This window comes from Lasioglossum baleicum, chromosome 3 (assembly GCF_051020765.1).
Source record: "Lasioglossum baleicum chromosome 3, iyLasBale1, whole genome shotgun sequence".
NCBI classification, from domain to species: Eukaryota; Metazoa; Arthropoda; class Insecta; order Hymenoptera; family Halictidae; genus Lasioglossum; species Lasioglossum baleicum.
Window position 1 is genome coordinate 17,242,656 of NC_134931.1, and position 22,009 is coordinate 17,264,664.

The 22,009-nt window shown below is 44.3% G+C and overlaps 3 protein-coding genes across 10 annotated transcripts in view; 2 read left to right on the forward strand and 1 right to left on the reverse strand.

Moving 5' to 3' along the window:
* Positions 1 to 3,611, forward strand: part of LOC143207339 (tetratricopeptide repeat protein 39B) — a 5,583-nt gene extending 1,972 nt beyond the window's left edge. For all 6 annotated transcript variants that reach the window (XM_076420715.1, XM_076420713.1, XM_076420714.1 and 3 more), the window contains exons 3-11: positions 68 to 96; positions 195 to 375; positions 451 to 583; positions 1,113 to 1,245; positions 1,333 to 1,432; positions 1,508 to 1,573; positions 1,639 to 2,360; positions 2,440 to 2,673; positions 2,940 to 3,611. In XM_076420715.1, coding sequence (XP_076276830.1) covers positions 68 to 96; positions 195 to 375; positions 451 to 583; positions 1,113 to 1,245; positions 1,333 to 1,432; positions 1,508 to 1,573; positions 1,639 to 2,360; positions 2,440 to 2,673; positions 2,940 to 3,042 — 1,701 coding nt within the window. In that variant the 3' untranslated portion in view covers positions 3,043 to 3,611. The remainder of the gene's footprint in view (positions 1 to 67; positions 97 to 194; positions 376 to 450; positions 584 to 1,112; positions 1,246 to 1,332; positions 1,433 to 1,507; positions 1,574 to 1,638; positions 2,361 to 2,439; positions 2,674 to 2,939) is intronic.
* A 442-nt stretch (positions 3,612 to 4,053) lies between these two features.
* Ipo9 (Importin 9) lies at positions 4,054 to 9,475 on the forward strand. 2 transcript variants are annotated; one of them, XM_076420685.1, is made up of 14 exons: positions 4,054 to 4,556; positions 4,855 to 4,949; positions 5,019 to 5,391; positions 5,473 to 5,706; positions 5,766 to 6,135; positions 6,206 to 6,450; positions 6,526 to 6,787; positions 6,858 to 7,177; positions 7,259 to 7,478; positions 7,632 to 7,903; positions 8,268 to 8,676; positions 8,790 to 8,938; positions 9,034 to 9,103; positions 9,191 to 9,475. In XM_076420685.1, exons 3-14 carry the CDS (start codon positions 5,050 to 5,052, stop codon positions 9,400 to 9,402), a joined length of 3,105 nt encoding a protein of 1,034 aa, XP_076276800.1. In that variant the 5' UTR covers positions 4,054 to 4,556; positions 4,855 to 4,949; positions 5,019 to 5,049; the 3' UTR covers positions 9,403 to 9,475. The 2 variants fall into 2 exon arrangements, with proteins under 2 accessions (XP_076276800.1, XP_076276801.1); XM_076420686.1 differs by having other exon boundaries at positions 4,054 to 4,540.
* Positions 8,940 to 22,009, reverse strand: part of Slip1 (SLo interacting protein 1) — a 160,630-nt gene continuing 147,560 nt past the window's right edge. The window contains exons 2-7 of one of the 2 annotated variants that reach the window (XM_076420690.1): positions 15,691 to 15,987; positions 14,555 to 14,725; positions 13,118 to 13,216; positions 12,989 to 13,024; positions 10,781 to 12,109; positions 8,940 to 10,274 (exon numbers count right to left, since the gene is read on the reverse strand). In XM_076420690.1, the coding sequence (XP_076276805.1) occupies positions 9,933 to 10,274; positions 10,781 to 12,109; positions 12,989 to 13,024; positions 13,118 to 13,216; positions 14,555 to 14,725; positions 15,691 to 15,987 (2,274 nt within the window). In that variant the 3' untranslated portion in view covers positions 8,940 to 9,932. Of the gene's footprint in view, positions 10,275 to 10,780; positions 12,110 to 12,988; positions 13,025 to 13,117; positions 13,217 to 14,554; positions 14,726 to 15,690; positions 16,045 to 22,009 lie in introns of both variants that reach the window. The other variant, XM_076420689.1, reaches the window with a different exon arrangement.

Sequence of the window (22,009 nt, forward strand, 5' to 3'; positions counted from 1 at the left end):
TTTATATATATTACAATAACAAAAATATCTAAATTGTTTATATCCGTATTAAATTTTCATATTTTAGTTTCAAGATGCCCAGGAAACTATACCGGAGTAAGTGTACAGTTATTACACACGTAAATGAGTACATATACATTTATATACAAATTAATTTGATATTTATGTATTAAATGACCTCCTTTCGTTCACAGACCTACTTCCATGGACTTGGATACAGCAATAATGGAAGCGAAGAAAGCGATCAATTGCTTTTTTAACAATGATTTCGACAAAGCAAGAAAAATTATGGAACCATGGGCAACCAGCAGCATATACCATTCGTTAGGAACAAGTGTTTTCGCGTTTCTCGAGGCGATCCTTACATTCGAACAAGTACTACATCAACAATAAACTGCAATATATGGAAGATATGTTATCCGATAATATATGGTGATACATACTGTTTAGGAATACATTGCGAAGGCAGCTGCAGCCGTGAAACAGTGCATGAGCTTATGTTCAAAGCAGCGCAAACACATTACTCTAACACAAAATATTGGTAAAATGGTGAAGAAGACTAATTACGACACCTACACGATTCGTAAGTATATGGACATGGATCTATTAACATGATACAGCATGTTTAATGAACTTCAGATTGCCTTATGAATAACACGCATGACCAGGTGAATCAAATATTCTCGAAAGCTGTAGGATTTTGTTGCTAAGCAGTTGTAAGGAATAATATCTCGTTTATGACTATTCGTTCCACCTTGTTGCATATTACTTGTTGATAAAGTTGGTAAAAAATATTTGTTTGTAAAAGCTCGTCTCTAGTGTTTTACAAAATCAAGTTACCACAACATTGTTAGCTTTTAACAAATCACCCCTATCCGGTAATAACACTGTCCAACATCATTTTCGCGTTTCCATAACCGATAGACTAGACTCTCCCAAGTACAATGCTATATTTTAAATAATGTTTAAAGAGAGTTCTTGCCTAATGGTTATCGAAACGCAAAAAGGAAGCAACAAATTCGTGTGACAGTATAATCTATATATGTATAGTGCTGACTATACAAGACAGGCCGAGAGTTAGAAGCATGAATGATGGAAACTTAATATTACAGAGGAAGTGCATGCGGAACTATGTTATGCCGAGTCACTCCTTTTAAAGTCGATGCTCACGTTTGTGGAGGACGAGACTTTGGTCAGCTTTGTCAAAGCTGGATTGAAAATTCGTGCCTGCTTTCTGTCGTATAAGTAAACAAAACCGATTGCTAATTATCCACCTAAATTTCTTTAATGGGCAAGTTTTCACGTTGTCTTACGCGCGTTCTCCGTTTCCAGGGAATGTCTAACAATTTTGAATAATCGTAAATGGGAGAACGATGTCCACAAAATCCATTTCGAAAGCGGTGTTCGCACAGGAATTGGAGCGTTCAATTTGGTATATACCTCTGTCGGATAACGTTGTTTAAGTAGCACGACGGCCATGTAACAGCATCTTAATGTTTCTTTTTAGATGATCTCATTGTTACCAGCAAGAATTATCAAACTGCTAGAGTTTATAGGCTTTTCGGGCGATAAGGTAATAAATGACTTTCGTGAAAAAGCTTGCGCAACGATAATCCGATCTGTTTCTTTTCTGAACAGGAATATGGTTTATCGGAGTTAGATGCAGGATATAGCGAAAGAAGAGGATTACGGCACGTTTTGTGCGCAATGATCCTCTTATCTTACAATCTACTAGTGTCTGTTTTCCTAAGCAACACGGACGGTGACCTGGAGTGGTGTGAGAAAGCGTTGGAAGAAGAATTGGGTCTTTATCCAAACGGCGTATGGTTTTTGTTTTTCAAGGGAAGGCTGGAACTGATAAGAGGAAATTTTGAAACTGCGATCGAATGGTACACGAGATCTTGGAAGAGCCAAGATTTATGGCCTCAGTTCCATCACCTTTGTTTCTGGGAGTTGATGTGGGCGCATTGTTCTCTGCAACAATGGGAAGAAGCTGCGACGTTCGCCAACTGTTTAGTTAAGGAATCGAACTGGTCCCGTACCGTTTATTTATATCAAAAAGCAGCAATACTTCTTATGCAAAAACCACCACCAAAAAGCGAAAAGAAACAGTTGATCGATCTTTTAATGATGCAAGCTCCTACGTTCAAGCAACGCATAGCAGGAAAATCATGGCCAATGGAGAAGTTTGTTATTAAAAAAACGGAACGTTATTTTGCTCAGAAAGATAAGCTAGTTCTTCCTGTGTTCGAACTTATGTACGTGTGGAATTTGTTCCGAACGATCGGCAAACGGCAAGACTTAATGTTAAATATATTTAAACAAATCGAGGAAGCTGAAAAAGAACTGAAAAATGGCCCGTAAGTTTTGTTTGACCAATTACACGACCACTGTTACACGTAATTGGACAATCATGTCAATCGAAACGTTTATTTGCAGAAAAACTGAATTTCACGGAGACAACGAGGCGCTTCTGTTACTTTTGAAGGGCGCCTGTTTACGCCAATTAAAACGTCCGTTATTGGCCGAGGATTCTTTAACTCGTGCTCTTGCTTTAGACAAATCAATTAGGGAAGATACTTATATAATTCCTTTCGCAACAGTAGAATTAGCTTTGTTAGCGAAAGATCAAGGAAACATTCCACTTGCTATCGAGTTTCTAGAAGATGCTAAGTAAGCTCCTTTTTATTCTTTATTCATTTCCTGTATTTTTAATAACCAGGCAGCGGATCTTCATGCAAAATAAAAATTTTCTGTCTGAATTGCAATAAACTCGAGTAGAATATAAATTCATTTTCTTTCTTAATATGTTTAAAAATTTGAAAATAATATAACAGTACAATTAAATCGTTCTAATATTTTTACTGTTTTAAATTACACCTAAATCCGCTGTCTAGTAATAACCGATCGTTAATTGAAATTATTTTATACGATTGCAGAAAAAATTTTACCGGATATCTTCTCGAATCCAGATTGCATTTTAGAATTCATTCCGACTTGATGAACTTGTCGGGAAAGAAGGTGGAAGATCTCGCAGCATAACGACGTCCGAAAATTTTTTAAATAAATTTATTACTGCCAATAGATTCGCTATTGCAGGTTTAAGCACTGATTTTCTTAAATAATCATTTTTACGAAGAAGATTGTTATATAGTTTTTAACTAATTTCTTTCAGAATGACTAATTTATTTGATATGTTACTCTCCTATAGTACAGTATACTTATATATAGTGTACCTGTTTTGTTATGTTTTTTGTATGTAAAATACTGTATCTAGCGATCTACAGAATTTTGTTAACTATTACGCATATACCTAGAGCACACGTCACAAAGAGTTCGAAAGGTCTAAAGAAAGATATAGGGTTAAATTATTTTTTGAATTTAAATTATTTTTCCTATAAGAGAACATTAATAAACATTTATAGACACCAATTCAATTGGTGCTAGTCGAAATCTAATATATGTGTCGATTGTGTGTGCATGCTGCACATATACTGACACCAATGTTGTATTTACACTGTTTAATAAATTGTAAATGAGACATCAAATGTAAATGACACATATAAGAAAACATATGTGAACCGGAAATAAACAAATGATTTATTTATAAACTCGGCGGACTCGAATTATTTTCCAAGCTGTAAAACGGTAAAAACATTTTTTCCGATATAATGTATGTTTTTAAAATATATTTCCTACAGTTATCATTTTACTATATATATCTTCTTTTTTAACTTTTCAACCTTGTCAAATTAATATAAATACTTCGAAAACCAATGTTAATAAATAGTACATTCTAAATTAAAATAAATAGGATTGTAATTATTATATGTATATTTGCCGCGAACTAAGCATATTTAAATTTCCTGAGTGCCTATACAATCAATTTAAAGGGACAGTGTCGCCTCTTGTTGTGTCCCTACTCTTTGACCCCGCCTATGCAAGTTGTGGCTTGTGCCACTACTACTTACAAACTTACAACTTACAACCTCACTGTTACAACCAGTTACAACTAAGTAAGTGTAAGTCGCGCATGTACGACCAAGACCAGGAATGTATCTGAATACGTCCTAAGTTTATGGGAAAAGTAGTGGGAAACTATTACTGGCAGGAAAGTACCGGAAGAATTCAGAAGTTCATATATTATATATTCTATGTACATACATATTAAATTTGAATACAACACACACACGTTATACGTTTACATTTCAAAATAAAATCTTAAAAAATTTTGCAAAATTCGGCGGGGTGACCAAGGTACCCTATTTTAGCTCAACTTTGTAGGTTACTGATGCTAAAATTTTCGTGCATGCGCGTGTAAAGCGCACGATATCTCATCACTGCTTACAAGTTACAAGTTTCTCTGTACTCTGTGCCGTCTTCAGCCAGTTCAGCCGTCTTCTTGTGCTGTCGTGTGCAAAGAATATAGTGTGTGGTGTGAATTGAATGATAAATTTTATATTATTTATAAAGATATTGAAATTGAATTGGAAACATAGGAATTAAAGCACGTCCTTAGCAGCATGGGAAAGAAGAAATTGTAGGTTTATTTACATGTATGTATTTATTTAAAGTACGTTACCTTAACCTTCTTCGTCTTTTTATGAAACCGGCTTTATCGAATTGTAACATTCAACGAATAACACGTATCACGCATTTATTTCACTTTAATCTTAATTCCACGCTGTACAGAATAATTTCAATTGCACGGTGATTAACGCGGTTAATTCATTAAAATTAATGGTTCGAGTAACTGGTTTTTGATAACCCCTAACGTGTGTCTCGGCGCTGCATGTTTTTAATCGTAACATGCTCCGCCGTTTTCGATTTCTGATTTAATTATTATGTTTACAGGGAACGTAACTTAGGAGATTAAGGCATTGTAATGTAAAAGCCTCGAATAGGTTCAGTAGCGTCGTGATAAATACTCGACAGAGATATGTACACAGGTTAGTGCCCATTTTTTACTCTAACATCTTTTAATAACGTCTTTTAATTAAACATTTCGATGTTCACAGGTGCAACGTAAAGAGATCAAATATTATTGCAATGAGTACAATGGGATCTGATGTGCAAGGCTCTCTAAGAGAGGCTTTGTATGAAACGTTGACTGGTATTCTATCTCCCGAACGAGACACGCGTCAAGCGGCAGAGCAGAGAATTCAAGCGTTAGAAGTTACGGAAGACTTTGGCATTCATTTAACCGAATTCGTAGTAAATCCTAACGGACTTTTACCTATCAGGCAACTAGCTTCCGTATTATTGAAACAATATGTGGAAACACATTGGTGTTCTGTGGCTGAAAAGTTTAGACCACCGGAAATAAAGCCTGCGACGAAAGAGAGAATTAAAGAATTGTTGCCGTTAGGACTTAGAGAATCTATTAGTAAAGTAAGTAGGTACAATTTACTTTTATATATGTAATGTACTGCAGTTAGCAATGGTTGTACAAGTTGCATAAATTTGTTCCAGGTACGTACAGCAGTAGCGTACGCGATATCAGGCATTGCTCACTGGGATTGGCCTGAAAATTGGCCAGGCTTGTTTGATATACTTGTCAGTTGTTTAAGCGGGGAAAGCGAATATGCTGTGCATGGAGCGATGAGAGTTTTAACTGAATTTACTTCGGACCTGACTGATATCCAATTGCCTAATGTGGGACCAGTTATTCTTCAAGAAATGTATAGGATATTTCAAAGTGAAAATGTATGTTCTCCTCGTGATCGTTGATGTTATCATTGTAATAATGTTTATTTACTTTTTAGCAATATTCTATTAGAACTCGTGGACGTGCGGTTGAAATATTCACCACGATCACGGCGTTGGTGGCTGCCACAGAGCTGTATCAAAAGGGATTTACAGAACAATACCTGCAACCAGTCATTCCCATGTTCTGCGAGAAGTTTGTTCAATGCCTGCAAGCGCCCGATGGGCCAACCTGCGACAGTGGGCTGAAAACGGACGTCATTAAAGCAATAAATTGCCTTGTAACTAAACTACCTAAGCATGTGTCGAGCTTCTTGCCACAGATGCTGCCGCCCATTTGGAAAACTTTAACTCAAAGCGCAAAGATTTATCAAGAAAGAACAGTGAACGGAGATAGAGAGGAGAACGATGAAGAAGTCGACTCTGAAGGTAAATTTCGGTTAAACTTTGCCGTGCGGAGTTTCGATTTGTTTTAATTGCGCTCTCCCTCTGTTTGCAGGCGTGATCATTAACTTTAACAATTTGATCATCGCAATATTCGAGTATGTTAATATCATTGTGGACCGCAAGAGATTCTCGAACCATTTAGATAATTTGTTGGAAGATATTATGTACTACCTGATCGTTTTCATGCAGATAACCGAAGATCAGATTGACTTATGGTCGACGAGTCCGAATCAGTTTGTAGAAGACGACGATGCGTTCGCCTATAACGTTCGTATATCTGCTCAAGAACTTCTGGCGGTGAGTTACCACGAAAAAGCGTTCGAATTTTGTTAAGAGAAGTTGAGTCGCGTCTCATCTTGATTTTTCACGCAGGCTCTCGTCAATTATTCCGCAGAAAAGACAATTAATGCCCTGTGCAAAGTGATCACTCGGCACATCGAAGCAACCACTGCCCTGCAAAACGCTAACGGCTGTGGCGATAACAACGAGTCGTGGTGGAAACTGCGAGAATCTTCGTTTCTAGCTTTAAGCAAGGTCAAACCCGCTGTCGTAGAAAAGTATGCCTCTGGGATGCTTCAGTTCGACATTATTCAATTCTTAGCAACGGTTGTTTTAGCCACTCTGAACGATTCAGGTACGCAAAGCTTTCGCTTTCCTTTTTTCTCTGCTAGTAAATTTTCACAGTCGCGTATGGCAATTATTAGGAGCTCCGCCGTTGCTTCTTGGTCGCTGTTTATGCGTCGGTGGCAAGTATGCCGAGATTATGCCATCGGCGTTAAGCTCCCAGTTTCTCGAAGCAACTGTTAATGGTTTGCAAGAGAATCAACCCGCTTGTATCCGAATCAGCGCGGTGAAAGCGATCTACTGGTTCTGCGAAGCGTCGACCACGGAAACTAGCAGAGCGATGGTCAGCATTATTCGATCCCACTTGCCAGAAATATTCCAGGGACTCTTCAATCTAGCCAGTCAACCGTCCACGGAGGTTTTGACTTTGGTCATGGAAACCTTCCAAGTCCTCGTCTCGGTAATAATATCTTGCATCTCTGAACGCTACCGAACCTTTTCCTTCTAAAAACTAACTGTCTCTTTCTCTATTTTCTCACAGCTGGATAAAGCGTTCACCGCTTCGGTGGAAAGCAAAATCGGTCCATTGACTATCGCCATATTCTTGAAATTCTATAGCGATCCAACAATTCTAGACCTATGTCAAGATATATTTAAGAGTCTCACGCAGAACCCGGATTGTATAGGACCGTTGCAGACTCGTTTGATACCGATTCTGACAAGCATGATGGCTGTGACGTCTATGGACAAGTCGAGAGACGGTAAGCCTTGTTTAACAAGTTGATCACCAGACTAATGACGTAGATTAGGGTTGAAGACCTCAACAACGTAACAGGGTTAATTGAAATCTGAACGAAGTTGTTAACGATTTGTCCCTCTCTCTCTCTCTTTCTTTCTCTTTCTTTCATTTCCAGAGAGGTGTAGAGACGTAGCTTTGGATGTACTGCAAGTTCTGGTACAGTACTCGCCGACACCTTTAAGCAGTGCGCTGGTCGAGACTGCTTTCCCTGCCGCGTGTCACTGTATTCTTAATTCGGAAGACAACGAAACCTTGCAGAGCGGGGGCGAAGTGATACGTACCTACCTGTCCGTCGCGGCACGACAAGTCACCGTTCATCGCGACAACGATGGCCAAACTGGCTTGCAGTATATATTGCAGATAGTTGCACAGCTACTGAATCCACAGGTGGCTTTGTTTTTCTCGAGTTTGTTATTGACAGCGTAGTACAGTATTCCTTCGGATGATGTGACAACCCCGGGGGTATGGAGTCTCAGAAAGCGTAGAGGTACTACTTTCTTTGACGTGTGCACATGCTGTCCTTCTTTGCATTCGAAACTTTTATCAGTTTTAATCAGAAAAATTTCACGGATCAGTTGGTAAAGGTTTCGTAACGAAATAGCTAAAATTAAGAAAGGGGGAACCCCCTAATAGTGGGGATAAAAGAGTATCATCATCCGCACAGACGAAAGTCACATCATCCAAAGAAATATTGTGTATACTTTCTTGATTGTTTCTTTAAAGAGTCCAGCTAAATTACCGCATGTTTCAGTCGAGCGAGTTCACTGCCATTTTCGTCGGTCGGCTGGTAACGACGTTGATCAGGAAGGCAGGCGACACGCTGGGCGAGAATCTCGACCTGTTGCTGAAGGCCGTGCTGAGCAAGATGCAACGGACAGAGACCTTGACTGTGGCGCAGAGTTTGCTGATGATATATGCCCATCTGATAAACATGGAATTCGATGCCGTCCTAAACTTTTTGTCGATCGTGCCGGGCCCCACAGGACAGAGCGCTCTCGCGTTCGTGTTGACCGAGTGGGTCAGTAGACAGCACTTGTTTTTCGGCAGGTACGACCGAAAGGTGGCCACGGTAGCGCTGTGCAAGATGCTCGAGTACGGTGTTACTCACGACGACAGTCGGCTGAACGAGATTACCGTGAAGGGTGATCAAATATTCTCAGGTTTGTAGACCGAAAGCGTGTTTAACACTTACACAACTACACTGCACCAGCGTCTGCCGATTTTCACCGTTGCATTGCCGCAACTCCTGGTAAAAATTCGTGGCCGTCTACAGGGAACGAGGAAGGCGTGAGGACCAGGAGCAAAGCTGAGTCGCAACCTTATCAGTGGACCACGATACCGGTGTTGGCCAAGATCTTCAAGCTGATTATTAACGAACTGTCGAACGACATGGAAGCGGTCGCCGCGAATCAAGAGTCGGACGTTAGTAACAATTTCATATTTATTTTACAACAACTAGCAAGTGAAAATCTTAGACGGTAAGTGTATATGTGTGTGTTTGTATTTCTGACGCACAGGAATCCGACGACGATGACGATGGTGAAGACAACAATACTTTCCTAGATCCCGGCTATGAAAACATGTTACGTGAGTACAGTTTTATACTCTTATCGCGTGTTATCCTTCATGGTTGTTCCTCGGTTCGCGGTATTTAGGACACGAATGTGTTTTCAGTGTTGGAGGAAGCTGTGAACGAAGCGGAGGAAGGAGAAGAGGATCCGGAGCTGCTGGAAGACTCGATCTACCATTTGAATCTTTGTCAATACCTGCGGGATTTTCTGTTGAACTTCTCGACGCATCATTGTTTTCCCGCTTACGTTCGGCACCTGAACATTCCGGAACGGAAAGTGCTGAGCAGTTTAAATATCAACGCATCGTTTATGTAATTGGATAGGTAGATATATCGATGAGAGCAAATTTTTGAATTTCGTAATAAAAACATGCAAGCTTTTCATACGACTGTTTCTCTACGCTCGAATAAGAATTTTCTGGCCGGTGTATCTCGAACGATTCGTTACTGCGATTCGACTGCTTCCTCTCCTCGCCAAGATCGTTCGTCCTCTTCCGGCCGATAGTCGGAAGTATTTACACAGAGATGTATACATCGTTACATTTATTGTACATATCTACAGAGGCGTACGTACTCTCGTTCTATTCGTCGATTCACAGAGAAGGATTTGGTTCGTGTAAAATAATCTACATACATTCATCATATGTATACATATGTCATTGTATAATAACTATTTACAAATCGATCGGAGCGCGATCGTTTCGACCTCGTTCTCTACCGCGTTCACGCGAAAGTTTCCGTGACTCGCGCTGTAGTAGAACTCGCCCTAATTTCACGGGCAACACAAACACGCTAGAAGATTGCAGGAAACTGCAGCGAGCAGCTTCGATTCTGATCGTGTCTTCTTCAGACCGTGGTGACCGAGAGCAGACCCATCAGCTTTCCACCGGCGCCCGGCCCACCCGCACCTCCCACTCTGTTTCCATGGACCAGCATTTCCTGCACGGTGGTGAAGTCGTCCAAAGTGTTCTTCTTACGAGCCATCTTTTTGTGACTGAGCTCCAAGATGTTCAGCGGCTTTTTCGTTTTCTCGTCCGGGTGCTCGCTGTTTAGTAACTCGTTCGTCTGCTGTAACTGGAGTTGCTGTTGTTGTTGCTGCTGCAACATCAGCTCCTGCTGCCTTTGTTTTCGTTCGCGGGCACGTTCCAGCTGCCTCTTGCGCTCCTCTTTCGTCCAGTATCTACCCACCTGCGAATCAAACGAGATTATACAAGTATGTACCATAAATAACGCAACCCTGATTTTGAACGTTTCTGCGCGCACATCGGCTGTTCGGCGAAACTAACTGCTCAGCAGGGTTCTCGTCTGTTGTTATTTAGTCATCGCAGTATTGAAATGAAGCATTAGTCTGTTCTTAGTTGAGAACAAGTATCCAGGTCAGAATGTTCCTAATAAATCCACTACTCCACTGCGCCGAGCAGTTTGCAAAATGTCAACCAAATTACGCTACAAGAAGCGTTTCGGAGTTTATTACGCCGAGCTGTAACGCGTGAACATCAACTAGGAGGTCATGTCCAACATTTATTGTGAAACAAAAATTCGTTTCTAACTTTACAGGGTGACAAGAAATAATAATGCGTTATAAATGGTACATACTGTATTACACGACTTTGATTTTGCTAAAGGTTCGCAGTCTGAGAGACGATCGCAGACCGGGAGAAGCATTCTCAAGAACAAGAGCTCGAGCCGGTTACCTTTATCTCGGACATGGTGTCGTCTTCCGTGCTGTGTCCGGCTCGTTCCTCGGATATCTTGAGCGCCCGGTTCCTCAGAATCCGATTCCTCACCGGCCTCCTGGCGATGTACCTGCTCCCGTCGGCCCTTCTCTTCACCTTCCATTCCATCTGTACATCATTACTGCCCTTGTCCTCCGGAGGTACCCAGCTGGTCGAGGTACATACCTGTTGGCTGCCTACGAACTGGTACCGGGTCAGATTCGGCGCTTGGAAGTTGCCGTGAGACTTGGACTTTTTCGTTGTGGCTGCGGTCTCTTTGGGATTGGCAGGGGTGGTGGTGAGGTTCCGTCGGTTCAGGGCCTGTTTGAACAGTTGCTGTTGGAGGAGCATCGTCTGCTGGAGGTTCGCCATGTTCGTGTACATTGTGTCTGCTGGCAGAGACGCGACGGTAGGATCCGCACGGTCCCTGTGATGGTGGCTGGAGCTGGAGCCGCGTCTGCTCTGCTGGCTCTTGGCGATGGTTGGCTTATTGGTAGCGGATATAGGACAAGTGCAGCCGAGTCTCTGCTGTTGTTGTTGCTGTTGCATGATGGTCGGTGTTTTTGGAGGGCAGAGGACCAGCGTGCTTCTATGGTGATCTCTTTCGGCCTGGTGCAGCTCGAGCGTGAGCGGGTTGCTGTTGCAAGACTCGCCGGTGTTGTACGCGCTCGAACTGTCCTTCTCCTCGCCGGAGCTGTTGCTCTTCGACGACGAGTGCCATCTGGTCTGATTCCCCTGGGTCTGCTGGGTGGTCGTAGTCGCCGTGGTCGTCGACGTGGTCGCTGTCCCATGATTGTTCTGGGTCCAATGTTGGTGTTCGTACGGCGACGAGTAGATCGGCTCGCTGTCCGACTCCGGTATCGTCTCGTAGATGTGCTCCGTCTCGCTCCACACGTGGCTCGAGTACGCCTCGGTCAGCTTGACCGGCGTCGACTGTTGCCCCCGCACGCACAAACCCTCCATCTTCTTCGCGCAGTCCTTCATCGTCTCCTGCATCCATTGCTTCCGGTCCTCGGGTACATGCGCCGGCGAAGATGCGTTCCGCCCGGATTTTTGCGAGGTCTGCGATGAACACGTCGACGAGGACGTCGTTGTCGAGAACACACTGCTCGCCTGGGGCTGTTGCTGCGGCTGTGGTTGCTGCTGAGGAGTGTGCGACGGTATCGGCGGAGGTGCTTTCAACGTCGACGCGCTGTCCTCCGACTCTTTGGTCCGCTCGTCCGTCTGTTGCTGCTGCTGTCGAATCAGCTGCTCGATCAAGCTGTTCTGGTACGACGGCAGGTGCTCCGGCGACAGCGGCGGCGATTCCTGAACACAGAGCACACAGGTAATCGAGTCCTAAACACTCTCGACGACGACTGATTCGAGTTTCAAAAGAGAACGACCCCCGCGAAAGATTCCAAATATAATTGTTTAATCCTTTGCACTCGAATGATATCTACTGTGGCGCCAGTGAAAATTGCCGTACCATTATTCAAAACAGTTTTAATATTATTTAATTCGTCTGTATTCTATAAATTGTTAAAAGCTCAGAACAGGTTTCATTCGATGTGTACAATGTAAAAAGGATTATATAGAATAAGAAATGGTCTGGGTCCAAAGAAATGTCTTGATTTTAAAACAGAATCCGAAAGAGATAATAGTTATACGATATCGATGTTACAACGGTTTTCGAGTGTTGGTTTTGATTTCGACGAAAGAAAGCGACGGTCCCGCACTGGGGCGTCTTAATTCGTTTACAAAAGTCGTCTTTGACCCGACGCAACGCGCTCCCTCAATTTTGTCTATTTCAAGTGCGCCCTGATTGCGCGGAAGCGATCTCTATCCCTGTTTTGTTCCCTTTGCGTCTCCCTTCCCCCCCTCCCTGTTCCATGGTGCCATACTTTCTAGCACTTTGCGCCAATCAGCCTATCAGTCGCTCCATACTCAATTACGCTATCCTAATAAGCGCCGCCATCCGCTCTTTATTCGCGCGTCCTCTTACTTTGTTCGTCCATTAGATCTTATATCTCTCGAAGACCGAACGATAATTACGGATATTGCGTTACTGCATAAATGGATCGGAGACGGACCGACGATTCGTGTCGAAATTAAGCCTGGAGCTTGAGAAAAAGCTTTTCGAAAACCCGACAAAAGCGAATAATTTCTATTGGAACTGCTGTTTATAACAAGGGAGCAAAGACTCACCTGACGGTAGGTGTGCCTGTCGTCGAACTCGTCGTCCTGAAAAAACGATTCGAACAGTATGTTTAGTCGAGATTGCGACGAGATAATCTCATCTAGAGGCTAGCTAAAGCCTCGAGTGAAAGAGCTCACCTGGAAGAGACATCGGCTGACGAGAATGGTCACCGCATTCTTCGTTTCGGCGAATAGATTCTCGGTCTGCTCTTTGTTCGCCACGTCTCTCCCGTTTACCTGAAACGGACAGAGTGAGGATCGATGCACCCCCGCCGATGCAGCCGTCGCGTCGTGCAGCGGATTTTCAATCGATCGGATGGAATTCAAGAGGTCTTCCCCCAGATTTCAACTAAATTTCAATTGGATTCCAACGAAAAAACGTGTAACGACAACCGCAGCGCAAAGAGGCTTTACTTTATTGGCTAACACGGAGGTGAACGTTGTGCAGAGAAGGCAAGGTTCTTGTTCTTAGTACAGATCCCTGTTTCACGTGTAGCGAACGAATCCGGATCTCAATCCGTGTAATGATTAAGGGGGTAGACTCGTTTCTCATTTCTCGATGATGCGAAGATAGGGTTTTTCTGTAGTCAGAAGCGCTAGACAAGAGGTCAATCTAGGCCGCAGTCGCGCTCAAAATTCCTATTTTTACGTTTACGAGGGGTAATTTGCATTATTCGGGAAGCAAAAGCTGCGCATTTAGCTATTTTCATAAAGCTGCGGCAGCTAAATGCTGCGGAATAATGTAAATTACGCCCCTGTAAGCGACTTTTAAGGGCGACTGCGGTCTAGATTGACCTTTTATCTAGCGCCTTTGACCACTGAAAAATCCCAGCATTGCATTATCGAGAAATGGGAAGGCGCATCCCGCACCTTGCAATCCTGGAAACGTGAATCAGTCTTTTCGACTCTCTCAAACGAAAAACATAAATGCATCAGTCGCCGGACTCAAACGTGCAGAGCGGATCTGATTCACGGATCCTTAGCTTCTTACTGCGCGTGTATTTTAATACACGTTCGAAACCACGATCTCTAGTTCTAGATCTCAAACGAGCGAGGTCGTTGGGCCCGAGACCTCACCCGGAAGGAGTTGAAACTGGTGCGAAGACGGGTTCGAGGGAAGAAATCCCGGGGACGCGGTCGTCGCTCGTTCTTCCATCCGATTTCCCTTAAGTCGACCACTTTGTCCGTAATTACAATCCGCCTAACGAGATTAGAAGGGTAGCAGGTCGGAAGGAACTCGTGTGCAGGAAACGCGACGAGCTGGCTGGTTCTCTCCCGGCCCGGCCCGTAGTAATCGAATCAGCCCAGTAGTTCGATTCTCGTCGACGTCGATGACGGCTGCTACTTCCGAATTTCTTACGCTCTAAATGATAATCCGGTAGGGATGCCAGCGGGTGTACGGGAGAGACGGTTACGGTTTACGGAGGTGGTGACGACGGATGCGGAAAACGGGGGAGGGAAGATTAGTGGCGTTTCGGGGCGGTGAGTTTCATTTCGCGTTGTTCCGCCATAGCGCGGCGAGTTTCTCATATCTGGCCGAGCTGGGTCCGCGGTAATAATTCACCGAGAACTCACCCTCAGGATTTGGTCGCCTTCCCGCAGCCGGCCGTCGCGCGCCGCGAGACTTTCAGGAACTATTTCCGAGATATAAACTTCCGTGTCTGCGTCCTCGCTGCCGGACCCAGAGCTGTAGCAGACCGTCAGCCCCAGTTTCTCCGCGCTTCCTGCCTTCCGTAGCGTCACTTCCTGTGAACACAACGATGTTTGCGTCCTCAAATGTTACGGCCTCTCGTTTACACCGGTGCGGTGTCCGTCCTCCGGTCGATTCGGACGAATGTTGCACGCGTTCCGTGCAGAGCTTGCACTCGGATAGGATACACTTTAACCCTTGCGGTCCAATGCGTTTCCTATCTGTTACTTCAGAACTAGTTACACAATTACATTGTTCATTTATATTCTGTTTAGGAAACACTACGTGCGATGGCAGTCAAGAAAATAAGGAAAATTGGACGAAAGCGAATGTCGAGTCTGGCATCGGACCGCAAAGCGTTGAGAAACGAAACGGAGATTCTTTCGCGATTTTTCAGGCAACATAAAGATTCCATGCTCGCAGAATTTCTGTTTTTTTATCAGCAGAAAATGCATGAGTTATATGACATTTACAACTTTATCCGAAATGCAATTTGCATCGCATAAAGAAATGTTGAAAAATGGTAACCGGATGGTACATCCTCTGCTTAAACAGCGCACAACTTTTTCTTTCGTGCACAGCATTTTTACCCTTGCGGTAATAAGAAAGCAAAAGCTGATGGAAATGCGTACTCCGATTTTGCATATTTGATGCGACGACAAAAAAATGCTTGAATAGTTAGAAAGCACTACAAGGCAGGAAACGACGTGCGAAATGTCAGTTGCCAAGATATACCAGAATTTTGCGATTTAAAATACGGTTAAGTAATAACTAGACTGCGGATGTTTATGCATTTTCCAATTTCTCTCGACAAAAGTGGAACGAAATAGTATCATATTTTTAATGGAGACAACCTTTGTGGATCCAAAACGAATGAAAAATTGTACAAAATTCTATCGACTTTTATATTCCAGTCTTTGTTGAACATTTTTATAAGCCATAAATGCATAAAGATCCACAGTCCAGTGATAACAATTGAAATGAAATTACTTGTCGAACGGTTTAATACATCGTTACGCACCTCGAAGTCGATGTCGTGCGCGAGGAAGTCTTCGAAGCTGTCGTTGGTCTGCTCGTCGACGCCGATGGGTACCGGAAGCAGTTCCTCCTCCTCGATGAAGCCGGCCCAGTCGGTCTGGACCGCCGTGGACACTAAAGTGGGCGACACGGGAGCCGTCGTCTCTCTTTTGTTCTCCTCTTCTGTTGTCTTCTCCTCGGCCTCGTTCTTCTCCGCGGGCTGATCTTTCCAGGCTGGTCGCTGTCCTTGGACTGCTGGCTGCCGTCGCAGCACCTCCACGATGATCGGCTCCTGAGCCGACTGAAAGCAACGCACCGCATCTTCGTGACTGGAATTCGAAACGTCTTGCCCGTTCACCTGCAACCAGCAAACAAGATCGATCAGCCGGGAAGAGATTGACCGTTCGGGGTCGAGACGGAAACTATTTATTTCAAGGACGGACTCTTGAATTTCGAGTTTGGCACAGAATAATGTCCTAGAAGGCAATCTTTGTCGAAGAGACGAGCCTAACCGTCTGACAGGGAACAAGGAAGGACCCCTCGATTCGTTAGCGCACGGTAATTAGAGCAAACCGCTCCATTCTCTGTTCTTTTCACGCTCAGGAGGAATCTTTGCGTACGTAATCGTTTGAAGCGTTACAACGTTTGTTGACGAGATAAGGCGGTCCCTCGATCCTGTCTCGGCAAATCCCTCGGAGGCCTGCCGGGGATCTCGAAGATTCGAGGGTGCAGGAGCGAGCGAGACGGAACAGAATGGCAGAGCAAACACTCTCTGGTTGCGGGGGAGCCGAGGGGTTGGCGTGGCGCAGGACAGCTCTGCTCTACGGAACTGGCCGCTCTCGCCGTTAATGACAAAAGATCGCGGGAACACAGTTATTGCGGGAAACGGAGCGTGAGTCGCTTCCGTACGGCGCCGGGTATTAACCCCGGCACCGCAATGTCTCCGTTTATTTTGAACCAGGTGCTACGAAGCTTCTCGCTGGAGTCCTCTCGGTCCTCGACTTGCGCCAGCCAACTTCCAAATTGCCAACGGGTATATTAAACCGTATGACATTTCGGGATTACCGACTGTGTTTTCATCATTTCATCGATTCCATGGGTACGTGTCCACAGCCGAGAGTAAAACTATCGCGAGTTACTCTCGAGAGTCAAATTCGTTCAGAGTGCTAGCGGAGAGCTGCACGAGAAACTATCGGAGAGCGAGAACTTAGCTGATGCTAAACCAACTCCATTCCTATAGTTGAGAGTGAGAGTCTTCTAGTAATTTTTCTTTGCCACTATTATACATGTATTTATGTCAGACAATGTGGTTAAATTTTAAAGAATACAGCTTTATTATATTTTCTACGATTAGAAAATCGGGCACGAACTTATGAAATCATCTAATATATATATATATATATATATATATATATATATATATATATATATATATATACATAAAAATATATCAACACCGATTTTTCAATCAGCATGTTTTTTTTTAGTTTTAACGTACACTAAGGGTGGATTTATAGTGGAACAGCGAGGTGAGCTGTGCTGTGAAAAAAAAGAAAAACAAAGAAAATACATATGTAATTTTTCATTAGTATGTGTCGAAATGTTGTCACGAATGTTGGTTTGTTTTCACCGCGCCGCTATCATCGATGCTCGCAGCTCCACTATAAATCCACATCAACTCATTTTCGTCGTAAATGCATAAAATTCGCTGTCTACTTTATAACTATCGAAATGGCCACATACCCGAGAGGACTTTCCGAGAGTTGACTCTCACGTCAATCTCCGAGAGCAAAACATTTCTGAAGTATTCTCAGATGGACACGCAAATTGAGAGTACTCTCGAGAGCAACTATCGACAGAACTCTCAGATGGTCGCGTACCTTCAGAAAATCGATCGTTCAACCGGTGTTCGGCAAATATTTTTATCGAGACTTCTGCAAACCGGAACTTTCGGCATTAAGTTGCTTGATAGCGAAGGGGATATTTGAGAAAGAGAAGGGAGTGACGGGTCGCAGGGGACCCGGTGGTCGCAGCTAGCCCGGTCCGTCAGAAACGTCCGCCTTCCCCGGTTTAATAGACGAGGTCAATTGGCGAGCACGTAAAGAGGAACGTCGAGAGGAGAGAGAGAGAGAGAGTAGATTCTCTCGAGTGACATTTAAATGCGAGACGGGCTTGCCGCGCAGGGTTCAACCTCTTTTACGATTCTAGGACGAATTTCGCTGCGCGATCCATTAACGGAATTACAAATGATATTCATCGCGTCCTTCTCTCCGCGATCCCGAGACGAGCCTTGTTACGCTATTTACAGTTTTAAACGACGACTGGTTTACACGAAGCCTGGCTCTTTCTCTCTCTCTCTCTCTCTATCTATCTCTCTCATTCTCTTCCGCGCTCTTCTCGAAGAAAGGTCTCTTCACTCTCGTTACGGTTCAACATTGTAGAGGGCCGTCCTCTTTTCCCCGCCGTCGTCGGAGAACGTCTTCTGGTTACGGACGATTGCAAACAGAGAAGAAGGAACTCAATTATTTTATTGTAAATAGATTTTCAGGGGAGAATAACGCTCCACGAAGCGAAAGTGTCGACGCCCTATGCTTCTCCTGTCTTCTCGTTAACAACGAGTACGGTCGAGGACAGAAAAATTGTGTTATTTCAAGAAACCTCCTCGTTGTCTTACTACAATTGTAATATCGTTGTGTCGCTCGAACGAGCTCGGATTTCATCCTGTTCGGGACTCGCGAAATTGTCCATTATCGAGGATTAAATCCGGAGAGAGAAGGGGACACTCGAAGTTCAGTACAGCGCGTGCCGAATCTCGTGGAATCGTCTAAACAAGAATATTCCTGGCAAGGCGAGTTCCTCGTTTACGTGGATTGTGTCTAGCATTTCCGTGGCTCTCGACCGCATCGAGCATCGACATTGAGCATCGAGAGCAGCTCGCCGCATTCTCCGGCACTTTCGCGACTCAGTGGATCGCAGGGTAACGGAGGGTAAGCTAGCTCGCAGCCGAAAGGAAGCATCGGCAATCTCTCTCCCGAAGAGAAGGGTGGAAGAAGAAAGTTCGCAGGAGGTAGGCGGGCTCGTAAAAATCCGCGTAACTCGGCGTGCTCGTTCGCTCGGAATCGAACGACGATTCCGTCGGGCGGGGGTGGTCGTTCTAGCCCGGAGAAGGGTGGAACAACAGTCTCTCTCTCTCTTTCTCTCTTGAGTTTGGAGCAGCCACGCGATCGTCTAAAAAACGCGCCCTCGAACGACGTCGGCGGCGACGCGCGGGAAAAAAGGAGCAGATGAGGACCGAATTGGGAGGGTGAAGGAAGGTAAAGGAGGATGGAAGAGGGTGGTGCGGGTAGCGCCGGCATTCGCGTCGCACCGCGAGCGAGCATTAATTAAAGGACATTCTTCTATCGATACCGGCCGCGGTGCGTGACGAGTTTATAGGAATCCGCATTATTCGCGTCGGTCGGCTAACGAACGAACCAACGGAACACGCCCCCGCAACGGCAGGCGCCTTTCTCCGAAAGGTGAAAATTAACGAGACGGAGGCCGTGTGCCCGTCGTCCGCCCTATCGCTCTATCGGAGCCGCGACGCTCCTGTAAACTGTGACACGCACTGCCGCCGCAAGCCGCAGCCGCACTTCCACCCTCGCCTTCCGCCATCCACGACTCACCGACCCCCTCCCTCTCTCTCTCTCTCTTTAGCGCGCTCTCTCGTCTACACACCGCCCTTTCAATCCTTTCAAAGGTTCTAGCCTTTAAACCTTTTGAAAAGTTTCCTCCGACGGCAAATACGCGTGCAACCGCCAGCTGTTCGCCGACAGCGTCTCGATCTCCGCTTTCCATCCCCGACGCAAAGCTGCGGGGGTGGAAATCGCCCGCCGCGCGGATCCACGTCGCGTGTCGCGCCCGCACCTGCACCCACCGTTGCCAGTTTCGAGCGAGAATCGTCGCACTCTTACAGCCAAAACGGTTCAATTGTTACCGAGAATGAATTTTTACGCGATTTTTGCGACGAACGAAATCCTGGAAAGTATGAAAAATTCTACGGTAAAGCACTAAGGGTGTATTTATAGTGGAGCTACGAGCATCGATGATAGCGGCGCGGGGTGAACAGAAACCAACATTCGTGACAATATTTCGACACATACTAATGAAAAATTACATATGTATTTTCTTTGTTTTTCTTTTTTTTCACCGCACAGCTCACCTCGCTGCTCCACTGTAAATCCACACTAAGGGTGGATTATATAGTGATTATATAGTGCGGTGAAAAAAAAAGAAAAACAATGAAAATACATATGTACTTTTTCATTAGTATGTGTCGAAATGTTGTCACGAATGTTGGTTTCTTTTCACCGCGCCGCTATCATCGATATGCTCGCAGCTCCACTATAAATCCACCCTAAGAGCCGCGTAGCATACTTTCTGGATAACCGAGAGACTGTCGTAATCTACGGTAAAAAATACGTGCCTGGGGATTGATATAAACGAGTTTGGAAAGCAGAATTTATAGTGGTTTTACTCCGGTGGACAACAGTCTATTATTTTCACTGTTAACTCGCTAACAGTGTACGAACAGTGGGCAGGGGAACAGTCCAATCTGCGCTGCAGTGTTCAATATTTAGTTACAATTTAGTATTTGTTTATTTATTTGTACAGAGAAAACCTCTTAATACACGGACGGTATTGCACGCGGTGCAATCGATCAGATACGAAACGCGTAGAGAAAGACGCCAGTCGCGTCGGTCAACAATTTATTTTTCAGGTTTTTGATTTAAGAGTTGTACGGAGACTTTTGCAATTGACTATGACTAAATTCATTTAACCTTCGATTTTCTAGTTGGCAACTCTGGGTCCCGGAAATGGGCCATCAAATAGTAATTGTCTCAGAATTCGTACAACTATAATTTGTTTTCCACCTTTTTTTGTAATTTAACAGCTGTACGAAGACTTTTGTAATTGACTCTGGGTAGATTCATTTAAGCTTTAACTTTCTAGTTGGCAACTCTGGGTCGCCATCAAAGTAATTGTCTCAGAATTCGTGCAACTATATTTATTTTTCCAGTCTCTCTTTGATTTAACTGTTTTCGAAGACTTCTGTAATTGATTTTGGCTAAATTCATTTAACCTTTATCTTCCTAGTTGGCAACTCTGGGTCCCGAATCCCGGAAATGGGCCATCAAATAGTAATTGTCTCAGAATTCGTACAACTATTATATAATTTGTTTTCCACCTTTTTTTTTTATTTAACAGCTGTACGAAGACTTTGGTAATTGACTCTGGGTAGATTCATTTAAGCTTTAACTTTCTAGTTGGCAACTCTGGGTCGCCATCAAAGTAATTGTCTCAGAATTCGTGCAACTATATTTATTTTCCCAGTCTCTTTGATTTAATAGTTTTCGAAGACTTCTGTAATTGATTTTGGCTAAATTCTTTAACCTTTAACTTCCTAGTTGACAACTCTGGGTCGTGAATCCCGGAAATGGATCGAAAAGTCGAGAAGATTGTCGGTGGGAATCTCGAGGCTAACCTTTTCGCTTAAAGGGAAGAAGACCCGACGAGTTTAACCCAATTTCGCCTCGGAGAGCAGTCGACCGCGACCAAAAAAGAAATAAGCGCAACAGAAGAAAAGATTCTGGGGGGACTTCGCAAAGAATTCTTAAGGGATGACGGTGCCCGGGTCGCGAACCGGATCCCGTCTGGAACGGCGACGGGGGAAAAATAGAGGACCGCGAAGGAAACAACGGAAACCGTGAATAAGAGAGAAAGACGTAGGCGCGCAGGTTAGAGAGGAAGAAGAGATATCCGACGGTGGTTGTCGCGATAATTCTTCCGAGACCGACGCGGCTTGGCGCCGTGATGCACAGCTCGCACCGCGACGCAGTTTGTTCACCGCGCCGTGATTTACAGGTTTACGAGAGAGAGAGAGAGAGAGACTCCGTATTTTATTCGGGTCGAAGTTTTTCCGGTGGCAAGGGATTCTTTCATGGGCCGGCGGCGGCGTGCTTTCAATTTTCGCCACCGGAAAGACAAGCAACCCGATTCTCGTGAAAAACACTCACGATAGCGTTCGACTATTCGCGCCGGAATCTCCAATAATGCGCTGCTATTAGGTTGCGCGGTAAATTTCCTCGCGCTTCTTTACCTCGAAACACGGTGAAACGCGCGCTTCGTTCGCGCGTTTGTTCGCATACTTTCTAAATCGAATGAAGACCCGATTCCAAAGTTGCGACGTGCTTACTTATTTTTTCAATACTCTTCAAAGCATTTAAATGATTTGATATTAGCGATTAAGCATTTAGACTTGAGACTTCAGACTTACATATCCA